The sequence below is a fragment of the Zalophus californianus genome, chromosome X (genome assembly GCF_009762305.2).
Source record: "Zalophus californianus isolate mZalCal1 chromosome X, mZalCal1.pri.v2, whole genome shotgun sequence".
In the NCBI taxonomy this organism is placed as follows: Eukaryota; Metazoa; Chordata; class Mammalia; order Carnivora; family Otariidae; genus Zalophus; species Zalophus californianus.
Genome location: NC_045612.1, coordinates 119,135,590 through 119,158,328, shown reverse-complemented (window position 1 = coordinate 119,158,328; position 22,739 = coordinate 119,135,590). Strand labels below are relative to the sequence as shown.

The 22,739-nt window shown below is 51.2% G+C and overlaps 1 protein-coding gene across 7 annotated transcripts in view; it reads right to left on the bottom strand.

The window, feature by feature from the left end:
- Positions 1-1,123: 1,123 nt before the first annotated feature.
- The window catches only part of GPM6B (glycoprotein M6B), a 156,048-nt gene continuing 134,432 nt past the window's right edge, over positions 1,124-22,739 (bottom strand). For 4 of the 7 annotated variants that reach the window (XM_027609435.2, XM_027609439.2, XM_027609434.2 and 1 more), the window contains 6 exons: positions 17,770-17,956; positions 16,101-16,257; positions 9,133-9,304; positions 7,136-7,209; positions 6,136-6,201; positions 1,124-3,189 (listed from right to left, as the gene is read on the bottom strand). In XM_027609435.2, coding sequence (XP_027465236.1) covers positions 3,040-3,189; positions 6,136-6,201; positions 7,136-7,209; positions 9,133-9,304; positions 16,101-16,257; positions 17,770-17,956 — 806 coding nt within the window. In that variant the 3' untranslated portion in view covers positions 1,124-3,039. Of the gene's footprint in view, positions 4,711-6,135; positions 6,202-7,135; positions 7,210-9,132; positions 9,305-16,100; positions 16,258-17,769; positions 17,957-20,304; positions 20,497-22,739 lie in introns of those variants that run through there. The other 3 variants (XM_027609436.2, XM_027609440.2, XM_027609438.2) reach the window with 2 other exon arrangements.

The following is a 22,739-nucleotide window of genomic DNA, read 5'->3' as shown; positions in this document are numbered from 1 at the left end:
TGGGCCAGCCTGACTTAACTCTAATTGTATTTTTGTTTCCTCAAAACTTTCTGTAATTTTATTCATCCTAACACTCACTTTGAAATTTTGCACAAACATCTGAGAACAGATGAACCCCACACGGACTAGAGAAAGAGGTCGTGCTTTAGGAGAAGATACTAACAAAGGGATCGTTTCTTTTAAATCTTCTAAAAGTAGGACTATCCTAGCATTAAAAAGCCCTGAAAGGATTTTTTTTCAAGTTTTTTATTGTGGAATCTTTAGTTGTCATTTTTTAATGGACTTAAATTGTGACTTTATTTTCATCTCTTTACCAATCTGAAAGTCAAGTTTCACAAGGCCGAGTTAGAGAAATGAAAAATTGCTGCTGCTCCCTCTAGAGGTTCCTATACCCTGTGGCAGGATTACTGTCAATTATTAAGAGACTGCATGTGGGGCGCCTGGGTGGCTGTTGGTTATGATCTCATCTAGACAGGATTTACACACAGTTTGTTATGTAACTTAACTGCACAAAATGCTACAAAAACAGAAGGTATTAAGTAGTGTGACAAAGAGCATACTAATTGGGGTCCTGATCTTTTCCTGCCAAGGGTGAAGGAAGGTCGAGAATCCCAAGGTGGCACCTCATTGAGAAAATGGCAGTGTCTCAGTAAGTGACAAGAGCTGGTCCTTACTCAGGAAGTTCAGATGACGAAAATCCCAGTGCATAATCGTGCTAACAGGTAAGTAAACTGATAGTAAAATGAAATCCTAAGTAACAAACTTAGCTCTGCTGCTTTAGAGAGCTGTTAGATCTAGAGTTTTGTTTTTAGGAGCTAGATCTTTTCTACCTTGGGTTTGTAAAGGAGCCAGGGGTACATGGACCCTTCGGAAGTTTCGACATTGTTTTTTCTTTCCCCACACTTAAGCTTTGTGTTAATCCCATATGTATAATTGCTTTCATTTGTGGACGCTAGTCAGAAAATTTCTATACTTCACAGAACTATAAAGATGGTGGTAGCATCCACCTATAAACACGATTTCCATACACATGTGAAATCTTGATAATGCGTACTATTTAAAAATGACACCATACTAGAGACAGAGAAAGATAGTATTTATGTATGGTAAAAAGGCAAGTGAGTGAAGCTATACTTTTATTGCATTACTCTTAGTACATCCACAACTATTTCCACCTAAATAGATCTTTAAAATAAGCATACACAAGTATTGACTATTATCTACAAATATTTATTGTAACACTTGAATAGAACTACAGGAAGCCCTTGGCACTGATAGAAAATATTGATTCACTGTTAGGTTACAAAAATTTATACATAGCAAAATTTAATGCTCTTTACATAAAAAATATTAGACTACTTAAACAAAACTTTCAAAAATTCCTGGTAATAGCTACCAGAATTAGAAAAGTAAAATTAGGCTTGAGACACTGCCTGTTCTAGAACACTGGACTCTAACAGCACCTCCACTGCTGGAAAAAAAAATTTAAGTCTGTCATGCAACAGGAAAACAAAACACGCTACTCTGGAACAACTGTTCTACACAAAAGAGAGCTTCTCCCAATTGAAAAAAAAAAAAAAAAGTCAAGATCCAAATAGGCATTTTTAGGCATTAACAACAACAACAAAAAGAATCCAAATGAAATATTATACTTGAAGTTCAATTTTAATAGCATCTTGATAAAGGTATGCTTCCTTTCATTTTAATACATTTCTGCACATGTATATGTTTTAAAATCCAGGAAACAGCCAAACCACAAGTTAATTCTTAACAGGAATATACATAGTTAACCCTATATTATGCAGCCCCTTTTAAAAAGCACTGATGCACCCAACAGTTATATGTATCATTTCATAAAGAACAACACAAAGTTTACCGTCACTAATACCCAATACCTATAATCACTTAATGTTCTGGAACACAATGGTTTAGAAGGCAAGTTTCTTTTGAAAATGGCTTAAACTCAAGCAGGTGTTTTTTTTTTTGCTGAACATCGAACTTTTATTATTCCAGGAAAGACTTAAAAAAATGAAATAAATACCAACCCTAATTTAATTACTTAAGTATTCAAGTCTATAAAAGTAGGAGGAGGTCTGTGGTCTATTTGTAATTAGGTTTTAGATAGTTGGTATGAAACTGTAAACTTGCTATTCAGACCACATAAAAATGGTTTAGAATGGTGGTCATTTTAATAAGGTAACACTTCTTAATTAAGAAAAACCTTGGTGGAACAAAAGTCTATGAAGGATTTGGGTCTCCTGTTGTAAAATAAGTTCTTAGAAATTTAAAACGAACACTCATTAAGGCAGAGCTGACATTTATTTCCCAGGAAGAATGACAACTGGGCCATTTTATTTAAAGGAAATCGATTTTGGAAAGCTTGTCAAGGAGTCCGAATTCAGCTTCTTCAGTAGCAGGTGTAGCAGAATTATAGTAGCTCCTTTTAGCATTATTGAAAAATAGATTTCTAATTGGATCAGGAAATTAATGTGGCCTGGACTCAAGGGGTAGGGAAGGCAGCTAATTTAAAAAAAGTCAATTGTTAAGAATCACATTATCTTTGAGCCAAAGTTTAATAAATGTCAGCTATCAGAAATGGAATGCCCCCCACCCCAATTCCATTTTATGCCCTATATAGGTAAAGTGACTGGAGGACAGATGGCGTCTGTGAATTGATGGTCACGTTCCTTGATGGCGGCACAGCCTCGGTCCCTTGCAGGGAATAGGCCAGATTTCCATCGCCTCTCCTGGTAGGATCGCTCTACCAATAAACCTGAACATGCCACCAATTTCAGAAAGATCAACTATCCTTTTCTCAAAGTGTTGCCTTTTAAAATGGCTAACATGAAACCTCCAATATCTGCTCTAAAGAAAAAGCTTGACCTGCTGGAAGGTGTTCCTGGAAATACACCCCAGCAGCTCGAGCCGGACAGGGACGTGTTTAGGTTGTTTGGTGGGGTACACATCTGTACTGCAGGGCAGCGGTCTCAGGAGTGGGCAGAGCGGTCGGTTCGTCGGCCGTAACACTCTGGCAAACATTTATGTGTACGAATTGAGTTGTTCTTTTGACCGAGACTGAATATCTTGCAGTTCCTGTTCTTCCTTTGCTTTGATATCCTGGTAAGCCTGCATTTTGCTTGCATCCTTTAAGTAAGCCCAGTTAGAAGACAGTATCATGAGGAAGTGGATCTGGAAAAGAAGGGTGAGCATGATGGCTAGTGAGCATGTCAGAAGGCAAAGCAAGCTGCTAGGCAGATTAGACGGTCTTTACTGTCAAAAGGGAGAGGGTTATTCTGTATTAATTCTCATTCTGCTGTCAGAGCCATCAGATTCTGGAAGCATGCTCTACTAGTATGCTTAAGAGTAAGAGGCTGAAGAAAAGTTAGTATACAAACACGATGAACTGAAAAAAATGGCCAAAGTTATGGTTAAGAAAAAGCAAAAATGAAATAGGAGAGGGTGGTTTTCGTTTGTTTGTTTTTTTCCATTTTGGGAGTAATTTTAACAACTAACACAGACGTTCGGAAACACCTGGTGTGCTTATTTTAAAATCAGTGCGGGGCAAAGATCTTTCCTCTCTGTGGATAAAAATCAGTTTCCCAAAGGCCTACAAGTGAATGATGCTTATTTTGAGTAACTCATCGACTACACAGTTAACATGGGAAAATTAAGACCTCTAAGCACAGCCTGCAGTCTGTGTGAGCACGTGCTTAGGGGCGCACCTCCAGTTTTCGTTCTAAGACTGCCATGCGTGCAGGTCCCAAATGTACAAATCCTTCTTCTTTACAGTGGGGGCAGCCAACACTTCTTGCCCACTCATTTTCCTCATCTTTCCTGCAAAATCTACATCTCCGGTTCCTCCTATTTCCTTTTCAACATATTTGAGACTTTCAGATCCAGGCACAATTTCTCTTCCCCTCAGAATCTGATGTGTGGTGTGAGACCTGGCTATGAGGAATCAGGGGCTCCGCACCGGAAACACAACAACGCCAGGTAAGGGGTGACTGGGTGGTGCAGAGAGCACACCCCATGTACAGATCCTGGTCTCACAGAAGGTAACAGGGTGCCCTTTATTCTTCACATTGTCCTCTAGCTGGCAGGCTAATTGGGGGGGGCATGTATTTGGTAGTGAGCCATGTAATCAGAAAAAAGTTTTAAAAAAGTTTTAGTCAAATTTAAAATATGTTTGCCTTTTTTCCAGAGTCTAAGAAAACAAACAAAAAAAAAGTCCAGATGAAAACGCATCTCGCTGCCATCTCCTCTCCAGCACTGGTATTGGTTATCAAGCAAGCAACAATAACGGACAAGGCAGGTATTACAAAGTTTTAACACTTCATTTAGAGATACTGCTCAAAGTTCAAGAGAATTGTTTTTTAACGGATGCTCACCAAGGTCAGTACATAACTGAATTCTTTTCACAACGTGGAAATAGCCAGACCTCATCATTTTGTAATTCACTCAGGGTAAGGCATCTAATTAGGCTACAATGCAAAATGAGTGGACTAAAGCTATTTACAAATTACTGTCACCAAACTGCAGCAACCTAGACTCGGCTTTAGTCTGGGGCGTCAGGGAGATTTCAGGCTACCGAGGAGAGCTCCCTACAGCTCCTTGTTGGCCTTAAGCAATTTAGAATTTAGTGCAGCAATCTTCCCGACTCTTAAACTTCAAGACGGCATAGTTATAGGTAGTAGCCATCATGTAGATCAGCTGGTGGAAGAGAACAGAACACGACAGTAAGATACAGGCAGGCAGGGCGGGTGCCCGCTCAGGACCCCCCGCGTGGCTGCTTTCCCGTTTATAATCACCCGGAAGGGGTTCCTACGTAGCACACCAACTTCCTCTCACTTCACATACACGCTGCTAGTCCTGGACTCTTAAACTCAGGCCGTTTATTACAAAGACTTGGAGGTGTTGAAAGAATCAGAGCGCCGGGGCAGCAGCCCGAGCCACGAAGCTCCAGGCCCCGTGTCCCCTGGTCTTCCTCAGCCTGCCTCTTCGGCCGGCCCCTAGCTCAGCAAGAGAACAGGTCGCCACCGGCATGGAACGGGCAGTTCTTTGCAGGGCCTAGGAAGGAGGAACTCCTTTCCAAGCTCATGCCATTTCCCTCTGGGTCTACCAGTCCTAGATCTCTCGAAATCCCAAACCGAGCCCTCCCGACTTCGAGCTGTACATGCAGAAGCACACATACAGAAACCCGGGGCTCTTGATAGTTGCTCCTCATTAGCTGTGGATTCCCGATTCGCCCATTTCCCTCCGTGCGACCATCCCTGCTTATGGCACGGCCATGGTCACTGGTGGACACGCAGAGTGGGGCAAAGGTTTAGCCTCCCAGCTGCGGTCAACCAAGGCCCCACGCTGCCTGCTTGTCTCAGACTCTAACCAAGCAGCCTTGTTGCAGGCTAGTTAGTGCTAGGGGGTTTTTGCAGTTTTGTGACTTTGCTCTTTACAGGTTTCCTAACCGTAGTGCTGAATGAAGGGCTCTCGATGGTCTCCAGAGAGCAAGAAGGCTCAGGTCGGGGCTGCTAGAGTGCTGAGACCGGGAGTTCAATGTTATTACAGCTGTGGTCTATACTCAGTAAGATGTCTTTGAACAGAACCACATAAAGCAAGGTCAGGGGTTGTTCCGTTTGACAAAAAATGATGTGACCAGGCGCTGGCAGAAAATGAACCCTGTGTTTCCCCTCTAGAAACAGTGGCTCAGTGTTGGAGGAGACTTTATAGAACAAGATCAACCGTACAGGTAGGTAGGTGTATAAATACATATTTCCACTTGGAAATTAAGATTTCTTGGCAAAGAAATGGGTAATGCCTCCCAGGAATAGCTGTCAGTGACCAAAGTCCTACAAGTCAGGGCGAAATATGCACCCCTGGCCTAGGCCAGGCCTGGGTAACGGGCGGCCCAGCTTCAGCTACCCTCTCTTCTTCCCACAGAATCCAAATCCCACTACGTGTACTCCGGGCCCAGACACGCAACCAGGACGGCCTGCACTCCAGCCCTGGGGTAAGTTTACACACAGGTAAGATGGAACCAGGGCTGCATTCCGGAGGGGTATGGCTGGAAGGCAAATCTGGCATTAGAGCCTCGAGGGAGGGGACCTGGGCCAGCCCGGGCCTGGAGCCATTGTTACTCACCAGGGCAACGACGGTGGCACCAGCTCCGGCGCAGGCCACAATGAACAGGTGATAGGACATGTAGAACTAGGAAAGAACAGGGCACCAGGTGAGCATTGGCTGTGGAAGGAACAGGCTTGCCCCTGTTCTGTCTCCTCCAGGGCTGCTTTCTGGCAGGCTGCGTGCCTGTGTGCACGCCCCGGCTGCCCACCGCCAGCACCTGATAGGGGGACTTCTAAAGCTTTCTGATGCCCGGGCTGTACCCATGACCAAGTCAATGGCAGTAGCCGGGCCTCCGCCGTGAGTATGATTCTCCTCGATGACTGCTCTGTGCCGTCACCTTTGGGTACCCCTGCTTGGAACCAGGCCCTGGTATGGATCCGCTAACTGGCTAACATTTCAGTAACTCACTGCTTTCCCAAAGCAGGCTAGGATTCTCTTAAGTATGCAAGCTCCCACTAGTGCCCTTAAAAAAAAATGTTCTTTTACGAACAGTTATAAACCAATGCCTAAAGAATATTCTAAGGTCTGATTTTAAACCAAAGTGGGTTAGGATATACTGCTAGTTAAGAGTGAAGCAGTGATCAACTGTGATTAGATTTAGAGAAACTGGGCTTCTATACAAATTCAAGGGGCTCTTTTCTATGAAAATTAATTTGCATTTGTTCTGTGATAAATGTCCCACTTTGAAGAGCTATGTGAAGGTGAAAAAGAATCTACATGTATTTTCAGATGGAGGAGACTAGGCTCACTCTCCAATTATCGCCCAGGGAGAAAGCTCTCTGAGTGCTAAGCATCCTCACTGAACCGGCTGGACCATGGGAAAGGGGGCATTTTCTAGGTAAAAAATGGATGAATGTGGGTAAAGACAGACTGTTTGATCTTAAAAAATCTGCAAAGAAAAGCTTCCCTTACTAGCATTTGCACCATCTCCTGCTCTTTCTACCTCAGAGGGCCCTTTCCTCAGCCTCCTTTGCCAAGTGACCATGTCCAGGCCCTGACAGGAGAAGGGTTTATTTACCTCATTGGTGTTGCAGATATTCTCAAGGGCAGAGCCACACATTTTCCCAGGGAAAGCATTCCAAGGAATGATACCTGTGAAGTGAATCCCAACAGAATGTTAGTTATTAGTGGCCCCCACAGTGCCCCGTGCTCTTGCTGGTCCTCATCAACACTTGACAGCTCTGTCCTCTGCAGACCAGGCTGTTTAGACAGCAGCACGAGAGCAAAGTCAACTTAAGAGCCTTAAGACTGGATTTGTTTTCCCTACCAACTGTGCTTGCTTTAGTTGACCTCCTATTTGTAAAAATTAAAGTTGTAGAACAACCACTCTCCTACAGCATTTCCCAGTCCATGGACTTCCTACTACAGTCCCGAAATTGAGAGTCTATAGGTAATTTGAATTTTGTAGGTCTTTTATATTCATTTTCACTGGGATTGAAAATCCAATTGGAAATTTAAAAAGGGAAACACTGTGGAGTCCATCCCCTCTACCCCGTGTCTCCCACTGGAACCCTGACTCCTCTCTACCACGCCGTGGCCCACTGGGTTGCTGTTCTCCATGCCACCATGTAGTAGGTGTGTGCTTTTAAATATTAAACACAGCTTGAGTTACTCTTCTCCCAGGAGGTAAGGAAGGGTTTCTTTAAAAAGTCCCTTATTCCTGGGGCACCTGGGTGGCTCAGGTGTTGGGCATCTGCCTTCAGCTCAGGTCATGGTCCCAGGGTCCTGGGATCGAGCCCCGCATCGGACTCCCTGATCGGCAGGAAGCCTGTTTCTCCCTCTCCCACTCCCCCCTGCTTGTGTTCTCTCACTGTGCCTCCCTCACTCTCTGTCAAACAAATAAATAAATCTAAAAAAAAAAAAAAAAAGTCCCTTATCCCTTCCATGGGCCAAGAGATGCTTTAGGAGGATGGGAAATGACAAATCCTCATGGGGTCAGTGAAACCCGCGATTTCAAATATAGAAGACTTAAAACTAGGATTACTGATGGCCAAAAGTGTTTAGTGAAAATATTTAAGAATAAGGAAATGATATACATCTAGATATTTACAAATACTTTAAAAAATCATCTTTATGCTCTGTTTTCAAACCACCAGGAAGACCAGTGAGGCTGAACCTTGCTTTCTTTCTTTCTTTATGAGAAAACAGTACTCCAACGGGCAGTCCTGGGCAAGTTTCTCATTAGGTTGTAAGAGAAGATGTTGAAGCCAAGCCACATGGGAAAAACAAGAATCACAAATGAAATAGTCCTCTCTCCCGAGAAATCTTGTCTTTAATTTTAATGAAAAGTCCCCCCACCCCCACCTCGCTGTTTCTGCCAGGAACAGGATTCCCTAGCATCTGGGCAAGAAGCACTCATTAAACTCCTTACTTAGGAGGCTGCCTCTCCGTTTAATTGACAGGAGGAGCAAGGGCCCCCTTCTGTGGCCTGTCAAAATGAACCAACGTTAGCTGCCCATTGCGAGTATCCCATTCATTAGAAAATAGGTTTGAAGGGGTTTCCAACAGCTGGCTTTTATAGCGTTCAGTCTGATGACTTTAAAATATGTCTGGATTTTGTTGTGGTTTCCAGGACAGATGAAGTTTAAGCAGTTGGTCATTTTAAAAGACCAGATTTGAAGAGTGGGACATGGAAATTAATTGGACTACAGTGTATACACAATATTTTGGATAAAGAGTTGAATGGTACAAAACTGAAAAGAAATTGGAAAAAAAAAGTGTAATCTTTTGATGTCCAGAAGTCTGGTTATAATGCACTGCTCCTTGATAATATAGTTCAAAAAGTTAAGTTTCCTTTACTACATGAAAATGCAACAAAAATTTGCATTACAAGGAAGAGCCTAAGTGATACTTCCCTCCAGAAAACAGAGCGTACGTTAAGAGTATGTACTATTCCAACAGAAGAACGTATGACAGCGATCACTATGATTAAAAAAGCCACCCATGTAATGGCTAAGGTGCAGACCACTGCACAAGAGGGCAGAGGTTCAGCGGGGCAACGAAAGGAGACAGTACCGTATTGTCGGATATCCACGCAGATCTGCTCCACAGCGGCCGTGCCGTTGGTCTGGGGTGACTTGATGACCTCACAAGTTGACCAGATGTTGTAGAACATAAACACGGGCACGGCGGAGAAGCCAAACACGCCCAACCAGGCCACTCCCAGCACGTAGGTGAGGAACACGAACTAAGCCGAGAAGGAGAAGGAGAAAGAATCATCACCGAGGGGGGCAGGGCGCAGCACCCGGGGACGAAATGCTTCCACAGCTCTGGCTGGATACCAAACCCGTGGCCTGCGTTCCCAGCACCGCCTGGGCCACCAGAGCGACTGGCAAAGTGCCAAGGGAGAGGAGAAGCGAGGGCTGGGCCAGGGCCGTCATGCTCTCTAGAACTGCACGATGGAGAATGTGACTGCCCAAAGCCACCTCAGGGACTTTGTGCTGGTCCCCCTCTCGGGAGTCGGCTCCCCCAGCCGTGATCTCCCTGGTCCAAGGTTGCGGAGCGAATTCGTGGTGGTTGCCTCCCTGCCACTCTTTCCCATACTTGCCGTGCCGGGTGTCGGGCTGCTTTCACGGGCCTTTACTCTATACGACGTGTGCGTAGCACGGTTACAAGTGCAACAGGAAGCCCTTTCTCAAAATAAAAGGAACTTCCCTGGTTTCCCAGTCCCGAGAAATCACTGAGCGCGCTCGGGAGCAGTCCAAAATAGCCCTGAACACAGTGTCAGATACAACTCCCATCTCCCTCTCCAGTTTCTCGTCTGGAAGATTCACAGCAGCTCTGCGCACATGGCCGCTCTTCATCCTGTTCCATACACAGGGCCATGGCCGGCCTCAGGAAGAACGGCGTCCTCTGGCTTCGCTTTACTTCCTAACCTGCCTTGACGGCCAGTTTGCACAGAACGTGGAAAGGCTGTTCCAAAAACGGCATGTCATGGTATTCATATTTTCAGAACATGCACCCACAGAGCTCGTGGGCAACATGCTGGAAATCTAATTTGGCTTTTGTTTTTTTTTTTCAGGCGGTGCTGAAGACCTGCAGACTCAGTCTCACTTTCCATCCTGCAAGGAAGAGCTGGAGGGCCTCAGGTCCGCCTGGGGGGCTGGCTCACACAGGCCGTCCCGGGCCCAAGTCGGTCAGTGCTTTTGCTTTTATTGCAAGGGCATTCACACTTACAGAAGCGTTTGCATTTCTAAAGATATTCAAAGAAGCCGATTTCAGCCGTTTCTCACTCCCTGTTGCCCTTGCGCTTATGGATGGGCTGCTCCAGACCAGGCTGGGTTTGCTTACCCACCCTTCAAAGGAATGCTTTCTTCTAATAACTCCACAAAGACGTGAACATTGCCTTCCAGTGGTGGTCAGGGCTCCGCAGGGCAGGCCTGTGGAGAGCGTCCCCTGCCGACCATTCCTGGCCCGTCAGCCTTAGGCCTTCACAGGCGCTTCCTGAGTGCACTGCCCAGCAGTAGCTTCCCATAAGGGACCGGGGAGCACCAGGCATGCTCGTGAACCAAGGGCAGCTCTGCTGTCCCGGGTGGGCAGAGCTCACAGAACTTTCTGTTGGGAGCATATCTGCCCCAGCTGTCGTCAGGCATCCCCGGTCACCTCCGACTTCCTAACATGCTCCAAGGCAGGTCTGTTCCATGGTCCCCTTGAAGGTCCAGTCATACCTCCGAGATACTGCGGTTTGGTTCCAAACCATCACAAGAAAGCGAGTCAAATTAATTTTGGGGGTTTCCCAGTGCAAAGTTCTCTTTATACTGTAGTCTGTTAAGTGTGCAAGAGCATTAGGTCCAGAAAAGACAAGGTCCCGACCTTCAAGAAAATATACTTTATTGCTAAAAACTGCTAACCATCATCTGAGCTTTGAGTGAGTCAGTCTTCCTGCTGGTGGAGGGTCTTGGCTTGATGCTTGATGCTGGCTGCTGGCTGATCAGCAATGAATTTCATTGCATTGGTGACTCTTCCTTTCACTCAGGATTTCTCTGCAGCATGCCATGCTGGTCGATGGCATTTTACCCACAGAACTTTTTCAGAAATGGACTTAATCCCCTCCAGTACTGGTACTACTGCTTTATCAGTAGCCCTTTTCGGCACCAGCTGCTAACAAGAGACTCAGCCTGCCCTTTGCAACTTTAAAACCAGACACTTGACTTATCTCTAGCTGTGAAAGTCCTAGGGGGCATCATCTTCCAGTAGAAGGCTGTTTCTTCTACATGGGAAACCTGTTGTCTGCCAGTCACCTGAGCCGGATCTTCTGGATCACTTGCTGCAGCTTCTCCATCAGCACGTGCTGCTTCACTTTGCACTCTGATGTTATGGAGTCGGCTTCTTTCCTTAAACCCCACGAACCAATCTCTGCTAGCTTCAGACTTCCCTTCTGCAGCTTCCTCACCTCTCTCAGCCTTCATAGAACTGAAGAGAGTTAGGGCCTTGCTCTGCATTAGGCTTTGACTTAAAGGAACGTTCCAGCTGGTTTGCCCTTCTGTCCAGAGTACTACAACTGTCTCTTACTTATCACTTGTGTGTTCACTGGACTAACACCTTTCGTTTCCTTTAAGAACTTTCCTGTGCATTCACTCCTTGGCTGTTTGGCACAAGAGGCCTAGCTTTCGGCCTATCTGGGCTCTCGACCTACCTTCCTCACTAAGCTTGGTCACTTCTAGCTTTTGGTTGAAGGTGAGAGACGCGTGACTCTTCCTTCCCCTTGAACACTTAGAGGCCACTGTAGGGTTAGTAATTGGCCTGATTTCAATACTTTGGTGTCTCAGGGAATAGGGAGGCCCGAGGGAGGAAGATGGGGGTGGGGGGAATGGCCAGTCCGTAGAGCAGGAAGCCCACATCCAACATGTATTAGTTAAGTTTGCCATCTTATATACGTGCGGTTTGGGGCACCCCAAAGCACTGCCGGTAGCAACTTCAAAGATCACCACGACAAACAGAATAACGGCACAGTCTGAAATGTAAGAATTACCAAAATGTGACAGACACGAAACGGGCAAATACTTTGGGGAAAATGGCGCCGACAGACCTGCTGGGCACAGGATTGCTGCAGCCCTTCCGTGCATAATGAAGTACAGTAAAGCGAGGGATGCCTGTATGAAGTCAACCCGTGTGCAAGGTACCCAGCGTGGCTTCTCAACTTTTTGGGAACAGAGCTTTTCTTCAATAAAATTGAACATGTAAAAGAGGTAAAAGTGAGCTATGCTGGTTGGTGGGGCGGGGAGTGGGGGGGGGGGGGCTTCGAGCCTGACATGTTGGGCCAGAAGCCCCCACGCACACTCACTCGTGCCTCGTCCACAAGAACCACTCCAAGCACAGGCCCACGTGCTCTCCCTCCTAGCCACCTGGCACAAGCTCCTGGCACTCTCTCCCATCCCCCTATTTAACACCCGGTACAAGGTAAACTGAGGCACGTTAAAATGTTTCACAAACTGTGAAGATGTATTTGGGCATACATCCATTTCACTGGGGCAGCACCAGCTTGAAAGGAGTGCGAGGGGCCCCAGGGACGCCGGCTAGCAGACCCGGAAGCCCAGCTCAGACCCTATGTAACAGGCTCTAGCTGAAGCAGCCGTCTTATTTGGGAAAGCCTACTGGGCTGTTTAGGATGCGTGGGTCTCAAGTTTCCTTTTCTGGGATTCTAGTGCCTCGGCTCTGGCTTCAGTTTCGGTTTGCTTACACAGGCTGCCAAGGGATCAGGGCCACCTCAGTCCTTCAGCCGCCTCGTTGAGTGACTTCACGAAGACTCCATCCTCAAAATGTTCAACACCAGGCAGGTGTGCCCTGAGTCCGGGCAGAAACGGGCCCCTTTGAGTGAGGGGGGAAGTGGCCCGAGGTCCCCCCCCCCCCACATCTACTTTCTGCTGCTCTTTCCCCTAGGCTCCTGACTTCTCTCTTTCCTCCTACAGTTGCTTCCTCCCCCAAAGTAAGCACTCCCCCAAGTTGAAGAGTAGTCACATCTTTTTTCTTTAAATAACAGCTTTATCGAGGTAGAGCTTGCACTGTGAGTTTTAAACTCATTTACTCCCTTGTTCTGTGGACTTCACCTTAAAAAGCCAAACGGAAATGATAATCCAACAGGGGATGTAGAATCGGAGGGGTTCCCATCACCCAAGAACTAAATGGTTAAACAAGTGAGCGGGGGCCTCACTGCCGTGGGTAGTTTTAGGAGCACACTGTTCGTCCCGCCAGTGCCACTCTGGACAGCACGCGTGTATGGGGACGCACGCACGGACCCTGCAGGGGCCCCGCCGAGGCCGAAAGCCCGATGGCACCATTCTGAAGTCCCACGTGCTGTCATTCAGGTGAGCTCACATGGTGCCGCCCGGCCCCACATGGCGCCGTGTCCCCTGGCTGATGCCAACCGGGACTGCGACACAGAGCAGCGCCTGGTCATGGTGCAAGACCTCACTGATGTGAAAGAGTCACAGGGCACAGAGCGGCTCCGGAGCCTGGGCGGGGGGGGGGGGGGGGGGGGGCGCTCCTAGGCCCCGGCCTCCCGGAGGAGCGTTGTCCACGCGGGCATCCAGCTGGCGGCCCTGCCCTCAGGATGACTGTCACAGTTACAGGCTGGTTGTAGTCGTGCTGTGGGAACTAAGCACTGGCCCTGTCCCTGATGGAGCACAGGATGGGCAGTGTGGGAGCCTGCCGGAGGGCGGAGCCCAGGCAGAAGGAGAGGGGCTTGCCAGAGAAATTTCCAGAGCTCACCAAGTCAGAGATGCCAGCCCCAGAGGTGCCACTTGCTGTCGCCTGGAGGTTCAGATGACAGGGAGGTGGGCATTCATACCAAGAGTGACATGGAGATAGGTAACCAAGGCTGTATCAAATTATTTGCACCCTTGGGGGGGGGGGGCATGTCCCTGGCCCCTTCCTTGAACCCTAGGACAGTCCTTCCATCTCTGGCTGTTTCTCCTTAGTTCCCCCATGAGGCCTCCTTTTCTTGGGTCTTCCTGGGAGACCGTGCTGTGCCCCAGGGCTCCTTCCTCCACAAAGCTCTGTGTCACCTTGTCTGTACCCACCACAAGTCTCTGTCATTTCCAGCCCGAGTGTTCCCAGAAACCCCAGCTCAGGTTTCTCGGTGACGCTCTTTGTATCACCGCCCCCCCCCCGCCCCCCCCCCGCCGAGAGCCACTAGCGATGGTGAAACACTGGACGCGCACACAGCCGCCTCGGCCCACGGCCCAGCTGGAGACGGGCCGCTCATCCCGTCCTCTCGCGCTCATCAGTGCCACGGCCGTGCCAGCGGCCAGCTCACCAGCTCAGCCCCGCTCGGCCCGTGGTCCCGCTCTGCGCTCTGCGACAGGAGCCTTGCGCCCGCCCCCCGGTCCTTCGTGTACGGGATGCGAGCACGCCCTGTTCGGTGTTGGTGCTTGGCTTCCTAGCCTGGCACTCGAGGCCTTTCCTGATCTGGTCTCTCTCCCCCTCCCGAGCAGCGTCACTTCCATCCCTCGTCACTAGACCCTTCTGTTCCAGCTGGGGCACACCGCTGGCTCGCGGGAGCACCCCCGCACCCCGGGCCTCCACCCTGCTCCTGCTGGTTCCTCTTCCCCCGAGGCTGCCACCAAGGCCCCCCCCCCCCCCCGCTTCCTGAGCGTGCGGCATCGGTGCTTCTCTGCCCTTGGCAGCCGTCTGCATTTCTGTTCCCAGGCGATTAGCGAAGGACTCTGAACCAAGGGCCAGACGGGGAAGCAGCAGTTTCCTCAGGACCCAGGGTCCCTCCAGGGATGAGCGGCTGCCACGACCCACGACCCCACCCCGGCTAGACAGGGCCGACCTTGAGCAGCCTGCTGGGCGCCATGTCCCAGGGCCGCAGCTGGTCACAAACACTGCAAGCTGCATGCCCCCTTTAAGGAGGACCGTCACGGATGCTGGGCTCTCCTGGCGTCGCAGGCCAGCCCGTGCGCCCTCCCTTCAGCGGGAGCAGAGAGCTGCATGGGTGGCGCCCGGCACGCCCGCGGCCCGGGCGCCCAGGGCCCCCCCCCCCCCCCCCCCCCCCCCCCGGGCCCAGGGCCTCCTGCAGCCAGCCAGGGCTGTCCTCCCCGGTGCTAGTGCCGCTCCCTGGGCTCGCCGACGGCTTTCCTTACATCTGACTACTCCGTCCCGCGCCGCACCCACGCCGCCGGCCGCTCGCTGGGACGCGAACGCACCGCTAGGAGCCCCGGTTCGGCGTGGCCCCCGCCAGCCGCGCCTCTTCTCTCCCGGCCTCCCAGCCCGCCGCCCGCTCTGTGCGTGTGACGCGGCGCCCGACAGGCGGGGCTCGCCGAGGTCAGCGCGGGTCCGCACGGGGCCAGCCGGGGGCCGGCGCAGGCCCTGCGGCCACATGCCCACGGCGCATCGGCCCACGGAGGGGGCCGGCTGCCAACGAAACCATGGGCGCCCAGACGCGAGTTTCCTTTCATTTCCGTGTATAACCTTCCCCAACAATCTCAGGACACAAAGCCATTCTCGGCTCGTGGGCCGCACGGAAACAGATGGCAGGCCGGATTGGGCCCAAGGGCTGGAGGTGGCCACGAGCTTCCTGGGGACGAGAGCCCCCCCCCCCCCGGACAGCGACCAGCAAAATCCCCAGCCGGGTGCTCAGTAGATAAAAGTGCTTGGTACTTCCAGGAGGATTGCGACAACTTATCACAGTACATCGTCTTCAGGGCCACAGTCCACAGTCAAAGACAAACGCGAGGGGCTGCCGAGACAACACGGAAGTTACGTCCTCTCACAGGGACAACTTCCTACTTGAAAACCCTTCGGCGCCCTTCCTGCCTGTCAATTCCCAAGGGAAATGCTTACTACTGCAGCCAGATGTTTTAACTTATTATCGCTAATAAGCTGGAGGTTCTTTTGATACTCCCACCTCCAACACTGTGGGGACATTTGTGTCACGGACTCTCCATCCGTGCTCGATGGTCTCCTGGCTTTCACCAAACACAAAGAACTAGCCCGAGGCGTGGCTCCGGGTGCGAGCCAGACACTCAGGGGTTCGGACTCACCATCCCACTGATGCAGCGGCCGCAGGCAGTGGTTTTAAACTCGCCGTGCAGCTCCTTCACCGCACTTGTGGTGTAGAAGCCCTCGGCCAACAGAATGATCCCGTACAGGAAGAAGAAGGACGCGATCCCGTAGATGACATACTGCATCAGCTGTATTCTGCGGGAAGGAGGACGAGATCCGGAAAGGTGACAGTCACCACATGGCGAAGAGAAGACGTTTGGGGCCTCTGGAGGGAGGGCATGAGACCAAGCCACGTCCCGTGACCCCTCCCAGCCCGCTGATGGCTGCGGTGGGCTCACGGGGCGTCCCGGGCAGGCACCCCTGGCCACCCTACAGCAACCTGGGCCCTTCTTCCGAGGCAGGCCCAGGGTTGAGATGGACAACATTCTGGGGCCGGGGAGAAGGCTGCTTGGTCAGGGGCGGAGGGCCGGTTGCCATCTTTCCGCACGCACCCGCGTCCTGGGGCCTGAGGGGGAGAAATGCTCATTCTGCATGCGGGCAACCACAGGCACGGACACGCTAAGTTTCCCCTCCGAGGGCACGCAGTCGGGGGCAGAGCCGGCGTGGGAGCTCTGCTCTAAGGACGCACGTTCTTCCCGCCACAGCGGGACACCTCCCAAGCGGGCCCAGAGATCCATGTTACTCTGACGGGACCCCCTAGGTAAGCACGCAGGGCTTCGGTAAGGAGCTAAGCTCTGCACGGCCACTCTCGTTACGCCCGGGAAGCGTGGGCACGGGCATTTCGGGAGGCTGCCTGCGCCTGGAAGTGATCAAGGTCCCTAGCTAGGTAGATCAGTGTACCGCGCCCAGGTTCGCTTTGGGTAGCTAGCTCTTGGTCTTCCCTGCCCACAGTTGGCCCGCAGCAAGGCCCTCGCCCTGGCTGATCTTCCTTACAACCTCCCCCACCCCTGCGCAGTTCTTTGGATGTCTTTCGAACAGATAAAAGAAGAATAAAATTCCCTAAGGACTTGCATCATCGTTCCAGTACTGTTCAAGGCGAATTCATTCAGGCCTTTCTCCGTCTGGTAGAGAAGTTTCGTACCAGCACAAGACACCTACAAGCTGTGAGATGCGGGGAGTGAGGGAAAGAGAAAGACAGCTGGAGGAAAGGAAACGAACGCGTGGCTGCTGAGGATTCCAGGATGGGAAGGCAGGGACTCGGGCCTAAAGCCCTGCGGTGGGGTACGCCCTGGGATTTGTTCTTCTGCAGGAGTAAGAACACTGCTCGTGCAGACTTAGAGCTGGGGCAAGTCCTCACCAGGGTCCCCATCATGCCAGGGCTGGTCCCCTTTCCTGCGAGGGCCCGGGGGGGGGGGGGGTCTGCTGCCTGGGAGCTACGCAAACCCGCTCCCGGAGTGATCGTGGGCAGCGTCTGTCCATCGCCTGGCCACAGCCCCCACGTGCACGGCTACTGGGCGTGGTGTCCCCTGTGTGCACCTCGCCGTCCCCACGGGAGACCCCACCTCAGACCCCCAGACGCCCCCGGGGCCAAACACTCACTGTCTTCTTGGCCCTTTCCCTTCTCTCGTGGGCTTTTTCTCTACCTGCATCCAAATAAGCTTTAACGAAAAGCATCCCTTTTCTGCCAGGAGAGCTCGCTCATCTTTCTGAAAACATCACGGGGTAGTCGCATCTCAAATACATTTCGACGGGGAAGCAGGTACTTACACCTCACTCAGCAAGGCGTGGTCACTGGTGTTGGTGGAGAAGTGTTGCTCAAGGATCGCCACGGTGCCCGCGAGGGCCACATGCCCACAGCCACAGAACAGGGCCACCCCAGAGAAGCAGAGGATGGTGGCCACCAGAGAGGCGTAGGGGACTCCGCCCAGACACTTGATGCAGCATTCAAAGCAGCCTGGACCCAAAGGAGAGAAAACGCAGTGGTTACGGGCAAGAGGTCTGTGTCTTCATCAACACCACACCTTTGCAGAGAGGGTCTCTCTTGCCATGTCCCCCCTCATGCTCTGTGGTTAAGCTCGACATGCCGAGGGCCAGTGGGGTGGCTGTCCTCGGCTCACATTCTGTGGGGGAGGACCCCGGGGCTCCAAGAGGGGACATAGCTTAATTTACTCGGGGTGAGGAGCAGAGCAAGCAGCGGACAGTCAGGGAGCAAGTCACAATTCTAGGGCTTCCTCAGTGACCTGGGGCTGGCCGGGGGCGGGGGGGGGGGGGCTGCTCGAGTGTCTGGGGGGGGCCGTCAGTCCGCTAACAAAGTCAACAGAGAGGACAGCAGTGAAGCTGCGGTTCCACACGTAATAGCGACCCCCCCCAACCTCAACCTTGGGGGGTTTCAAGTACCTCTATTTCTGTAGCAGCCAATGGCTTTCTCCCAGCCTTTGACCTCCTGGGCAACCAGAAGAAGCAGATACAGTAATTACACTGTTGCTGGGTTCAGAAAAATATCAACATGGTCATTTTGGAAAGGTGATGGGTCTTTTTGGTCCCTACAAGTACAAAGTCACCAACATCCACTCAAGTGGGTCCACTCAAGTTTCATTCATGTCAACATCAAATCCCCTCATCTTTTCACAAAAATGTCTCCCCAGCCCAGGCAACACCAGCTGTGCATTATCCCTCCTCCTCCTCCTCCTCCCCCCCCCCACCCCCCCACGCTTCCACCTGCCTCCTTCCCCGATATGCGTTCAGAGTAAGAATCCAGAACTGGTGGGTGACACTTAGGTACTTGAAGGAAAAGGAACAGAAGAAAAAAAAAAAAAAAAAAAAACAAAGACAAAATGAGCGTCCATGAAGTGAAATGAAGAAAGAGCCACAATTTACTGTTCATCTTAAGAAGAAGATTTTTCTTCATTTTTAAAATAAACTTTTACTGGAGGGGTCCATAAAGCTTTCCCCGAGGGACAGAGCCAGGTGACATTTTCAGTTTGGAGACATTTGGGTTTCATCCAAAGCAGTGGTGGCCTCGGGATGATGTCGGTACCTCTCCTGACCTCCCGTCCATGTTTATATCATCCAGGCCCTCTAAGTAAATGGCTTGTCAGGGAAATCGTTTACAGTAGACAGGGAATGACTACCCAGCATAAACCACTGGAGACGGGCTTCGCCATTTTGAGGAGCATCCCATTCAAAAGTTGCATTTGTCTAAACCCACACGAGAGGACTATAACCTCTCATTACCAGATTTCTCTTCAGTTCACCGGAAAATAAAAAAGGTCAAGGCTTCATAAGTAAGTGTGCTTTCTTTCATTCCAAAAGATGGCTGGCTGTCATCATGGAGACCAACCTCTGTGAAACGGATTTATGAAACTACGTACCACGGGAACCAGTGCACAGAACAGTTCAAGTTCACTAGCAAGTCAGTACCTTCAAGAGCTTTGGATACTTGAGATTTGGGAGCAAGGACGATGGAGTTCCATGTGTCATACAGCTTTCTGAGGAATGGGGCAGAAAGGGGGGTGGGTTGGGGGGGGGGGGGAGAGGACCGGGGAGAAGCAGGCCACTGAGAGTCCAAGTTCTCTCCAGACTCCCAAAGCACGAGAAACTACAACCCTCAGCCTCGTGCCCCGCTACGTAAAGAGCAAGCGGACCCGCGTGTGAGGTGTCGTTCACGCCTTCCCCCATTCTCAGCCCGTAGGATGGTGTGAAGCCCCAGATGAATGCCTGCTTCCCTGGCTAACGAGGTCGCCGCTGGTTCCCACTGGACAGAGAAGACGTGTGGCCTTGGGACTGTGCTGTCCGAGAGAGTAGCCCATAAAAAAAATTCAGTTCCTCAGTTGCACCAGCCGTATTTCACATGCTCAACAGCCACACGTGCTAGGGCCCACCGTACTGGACAGTAAACAGGGAACGTTCTATTCTCACAGAACCCGGCTTCGGAAGATACATTTCTGACTTGCCACCTCTTCTACTTTCTGAAAAGTGAGCTGGGTTCTTGGGAGTCTTACTTCAGATTTCAGGAATCCCGGTACTTTTTGAAGCCCTACAGGGTGCTAAGCACCGTGCTTGGCACGGGGGATACAAATACAAAAGAAGACCTCTTCTTTGCCTTCCAGGAGATCATTTGAAGCTGTAGGCAGTCAAGTAACATCGCTATTGTGTGACAAGGGCCAAGTTCTAGACGGCAGGAGACCCAGAGGATGGTGGGCCAGGGGCAGGGGAGAGAGGAGGGCAGGAGGGAATAAATTCCTATTAGAGAGGAGTCGGGGAGGGCCTTCTGCAGAAAGACCTAGCGTGCAGGCTACGTACACGGCTGCCACGGGCACATCAGCTGATCCAGTGTTCATTACTTCCTGCGTACGCGTTTCAGAAAGCCCACATCCTTCCTCAACGCGAGTGAGGGTGCGCTGGGGTGGCGCGGTGCACCTGCCCTTCAACGACAGAACTCAGCCTTCCAAATCCACAGCTGCCACTTCCAAAGAGTCTTTCATCCAAAGGGTTAGAGCATTCCGCTCCTTTCAAAGCAACGATCACAGCTGCTCCCTGGCTCAGAAAGACAAGTGGGGTTAGAAGAAGGGTGCCATCCAGTCCCTGATTTACCAGCAGAGGAAGGCTCAAGTTTCCCTCCGATTTCTCGCTCTCAAGGACTCCAGATACCCCATGCAGAGGTCGAGTTTTATAACAGCACGGAAAGCCAGGGACTGGAGAATTTGGGGGATCACGTCAATGAATCACACTCTCAGCACACGCCAGCACTCCTATGTTTGCAGCAAATGATTTTATTTGCAGCTGTAGGAACTGGTTCCCACACAAAACAGAAGTCACCACATTGGTCACTGTTGTTCCACACAGACAAAACTTAAAAAAAAAAAAAAAAGATTTGACAGAGAAAGAGAGAGAGCGCGCGAGCACGAGCAGGGGGAGCAGCAGAGGGAGAGGGAGAAGCAGGCTCCCCGCTGAGCAGGGAGCCCGACGCGGGGCTCGATCCCAGGACCCCGGGATCACGACCTGAGCCGAAGGCAGGCGCTTCACCGACTGCGCCACCCAGGCGCCCCCAGACAAAACTCTTATGGACCCTGCCGGCCAGTGTGAGTAGAAGCTTCTGGAACACAACATGGGAAGAATATGTAGGAAATGATATAGCTGGACGCAGCTATATTCTACCTTGCCTGGTCAGCGATCTGCGGGGCTAAAATTGCATGTGTGGTGGCTACCTGACCTTCTATGAATGGATCACCCCCGCTGGACCTTCTAGGTCAGTCTAGAGGCTCTCTCCAGCCAAGTGTGTAAGGTATCTTTCAACACTGGGCAGTTTGAGCCTACGCCACACTCTTATCCCAGAGAAACCCAAGCGGGCCAGAATGGGCTTTCTAACTACGGATACCAATACTGGTCACGTTAACAGCGTTTCTCGTTGGAAATACAGGCAGGTACGTATGTGGCAGAGGTGGTGCTGGAGGCCAGGACGGTGACGTGTGCTCAGGCCAGCCTCCCAGGCCGGCGACCTGTGCGCTCGCGGGGCCCCGTGCTTGGCTGAATGCTCTGTTACTGCCGTGTTGACAGTCGTAATCCTTTTTGAACAGGGGGTGTGAATTTTCCTTTTGCACTGGGCCTGCGGCCTCTGCAGCCAGTTTTGAGTATAAGCATGTGGGAGGCGGCAAGAGGGGTGCTTTTTCCCTGACACGGCCACAGGAGCATTCGGGGTCATTTCCCAGTGTCAGCGGTACGGCCGAGAAAGGCGGCCTTCGCCTTGCGTGCCACGCCATGCCGAGCACAGCGGCCCGGCTCTAGAGGGAGACCAGCCATGGGCCGGAAAGAAGGACTTCTCCCTTCCCTCTGGAAGGGACGAGCGACCCCCCCCCCCCCACCCGCTCTTACAACCATCACTGTCAAGGCTCCAGGTTCTCCTAAACACAGCCCGTGTTTTTGCAAATAAAGTCCTACTGGGACAGAGGTGTACCTCTTCGTTCACAGGCCGTGGCCACCTGTGGCCTGCAGGGGTGCGTGGAGTAGCCGGGACAGAACGGGGAGCGGAGGGCAGCAGCCGTGGCGCTGAGCGTGGGCCCGGGCCCAGCAGCACCTCTGTGCGTACTCAACATGCAGACCCTTGCGGCCCCTCCCCCCTCCCGGGCAACTGCTTCAGAAACTCGGGGGGCGGACCCAGTAATCTGTGCTGAACAAGCCTCTGGGGGGGGAGCTCCTCACGGAGGCTCAAACTGGAGCACCCCGACCCGAAAGAATCACACCAGCTCTTTACTCTGTCAGCTCTAGCCGTTTTCTTTGATGAGCAGCCAAACTCCAGCACAATAAAAACCTAACTCCACAAAGGGATTCCTGGCTTGTGGCCAAGACAGAATAACGGGGACCTGATTTGTTCTCCTGCCTGAAACAACTAAAAAACTGGACAATAGGAAACAATGGTCTTTAAGATATTAGACGTCCGGCCAGGAAGAACCGCCCGTGGCTTCCGAGTCAGTTACTAAAACGAACACTCACCGGAACCAAAGAACCCCCCCTTAGATGACCCAAAACGCATTGCACGGCAGCAGTGAACACCGGTCCATGTGAAGGCCCCGCTCAGGCAAGAGAAACTCCTCCCCATAACCCCGTTCCCATCATCATCTCCGGGACCGGGGTCTCTTGAAGGCCTGCTCTCACTGAGACTGTCGGCTAAGCGGAGTCACAGACACAGACACAGGTGTGGATGACAGCATGGGGAGGGAGGGAAGGGCTGTCCGTTCTTT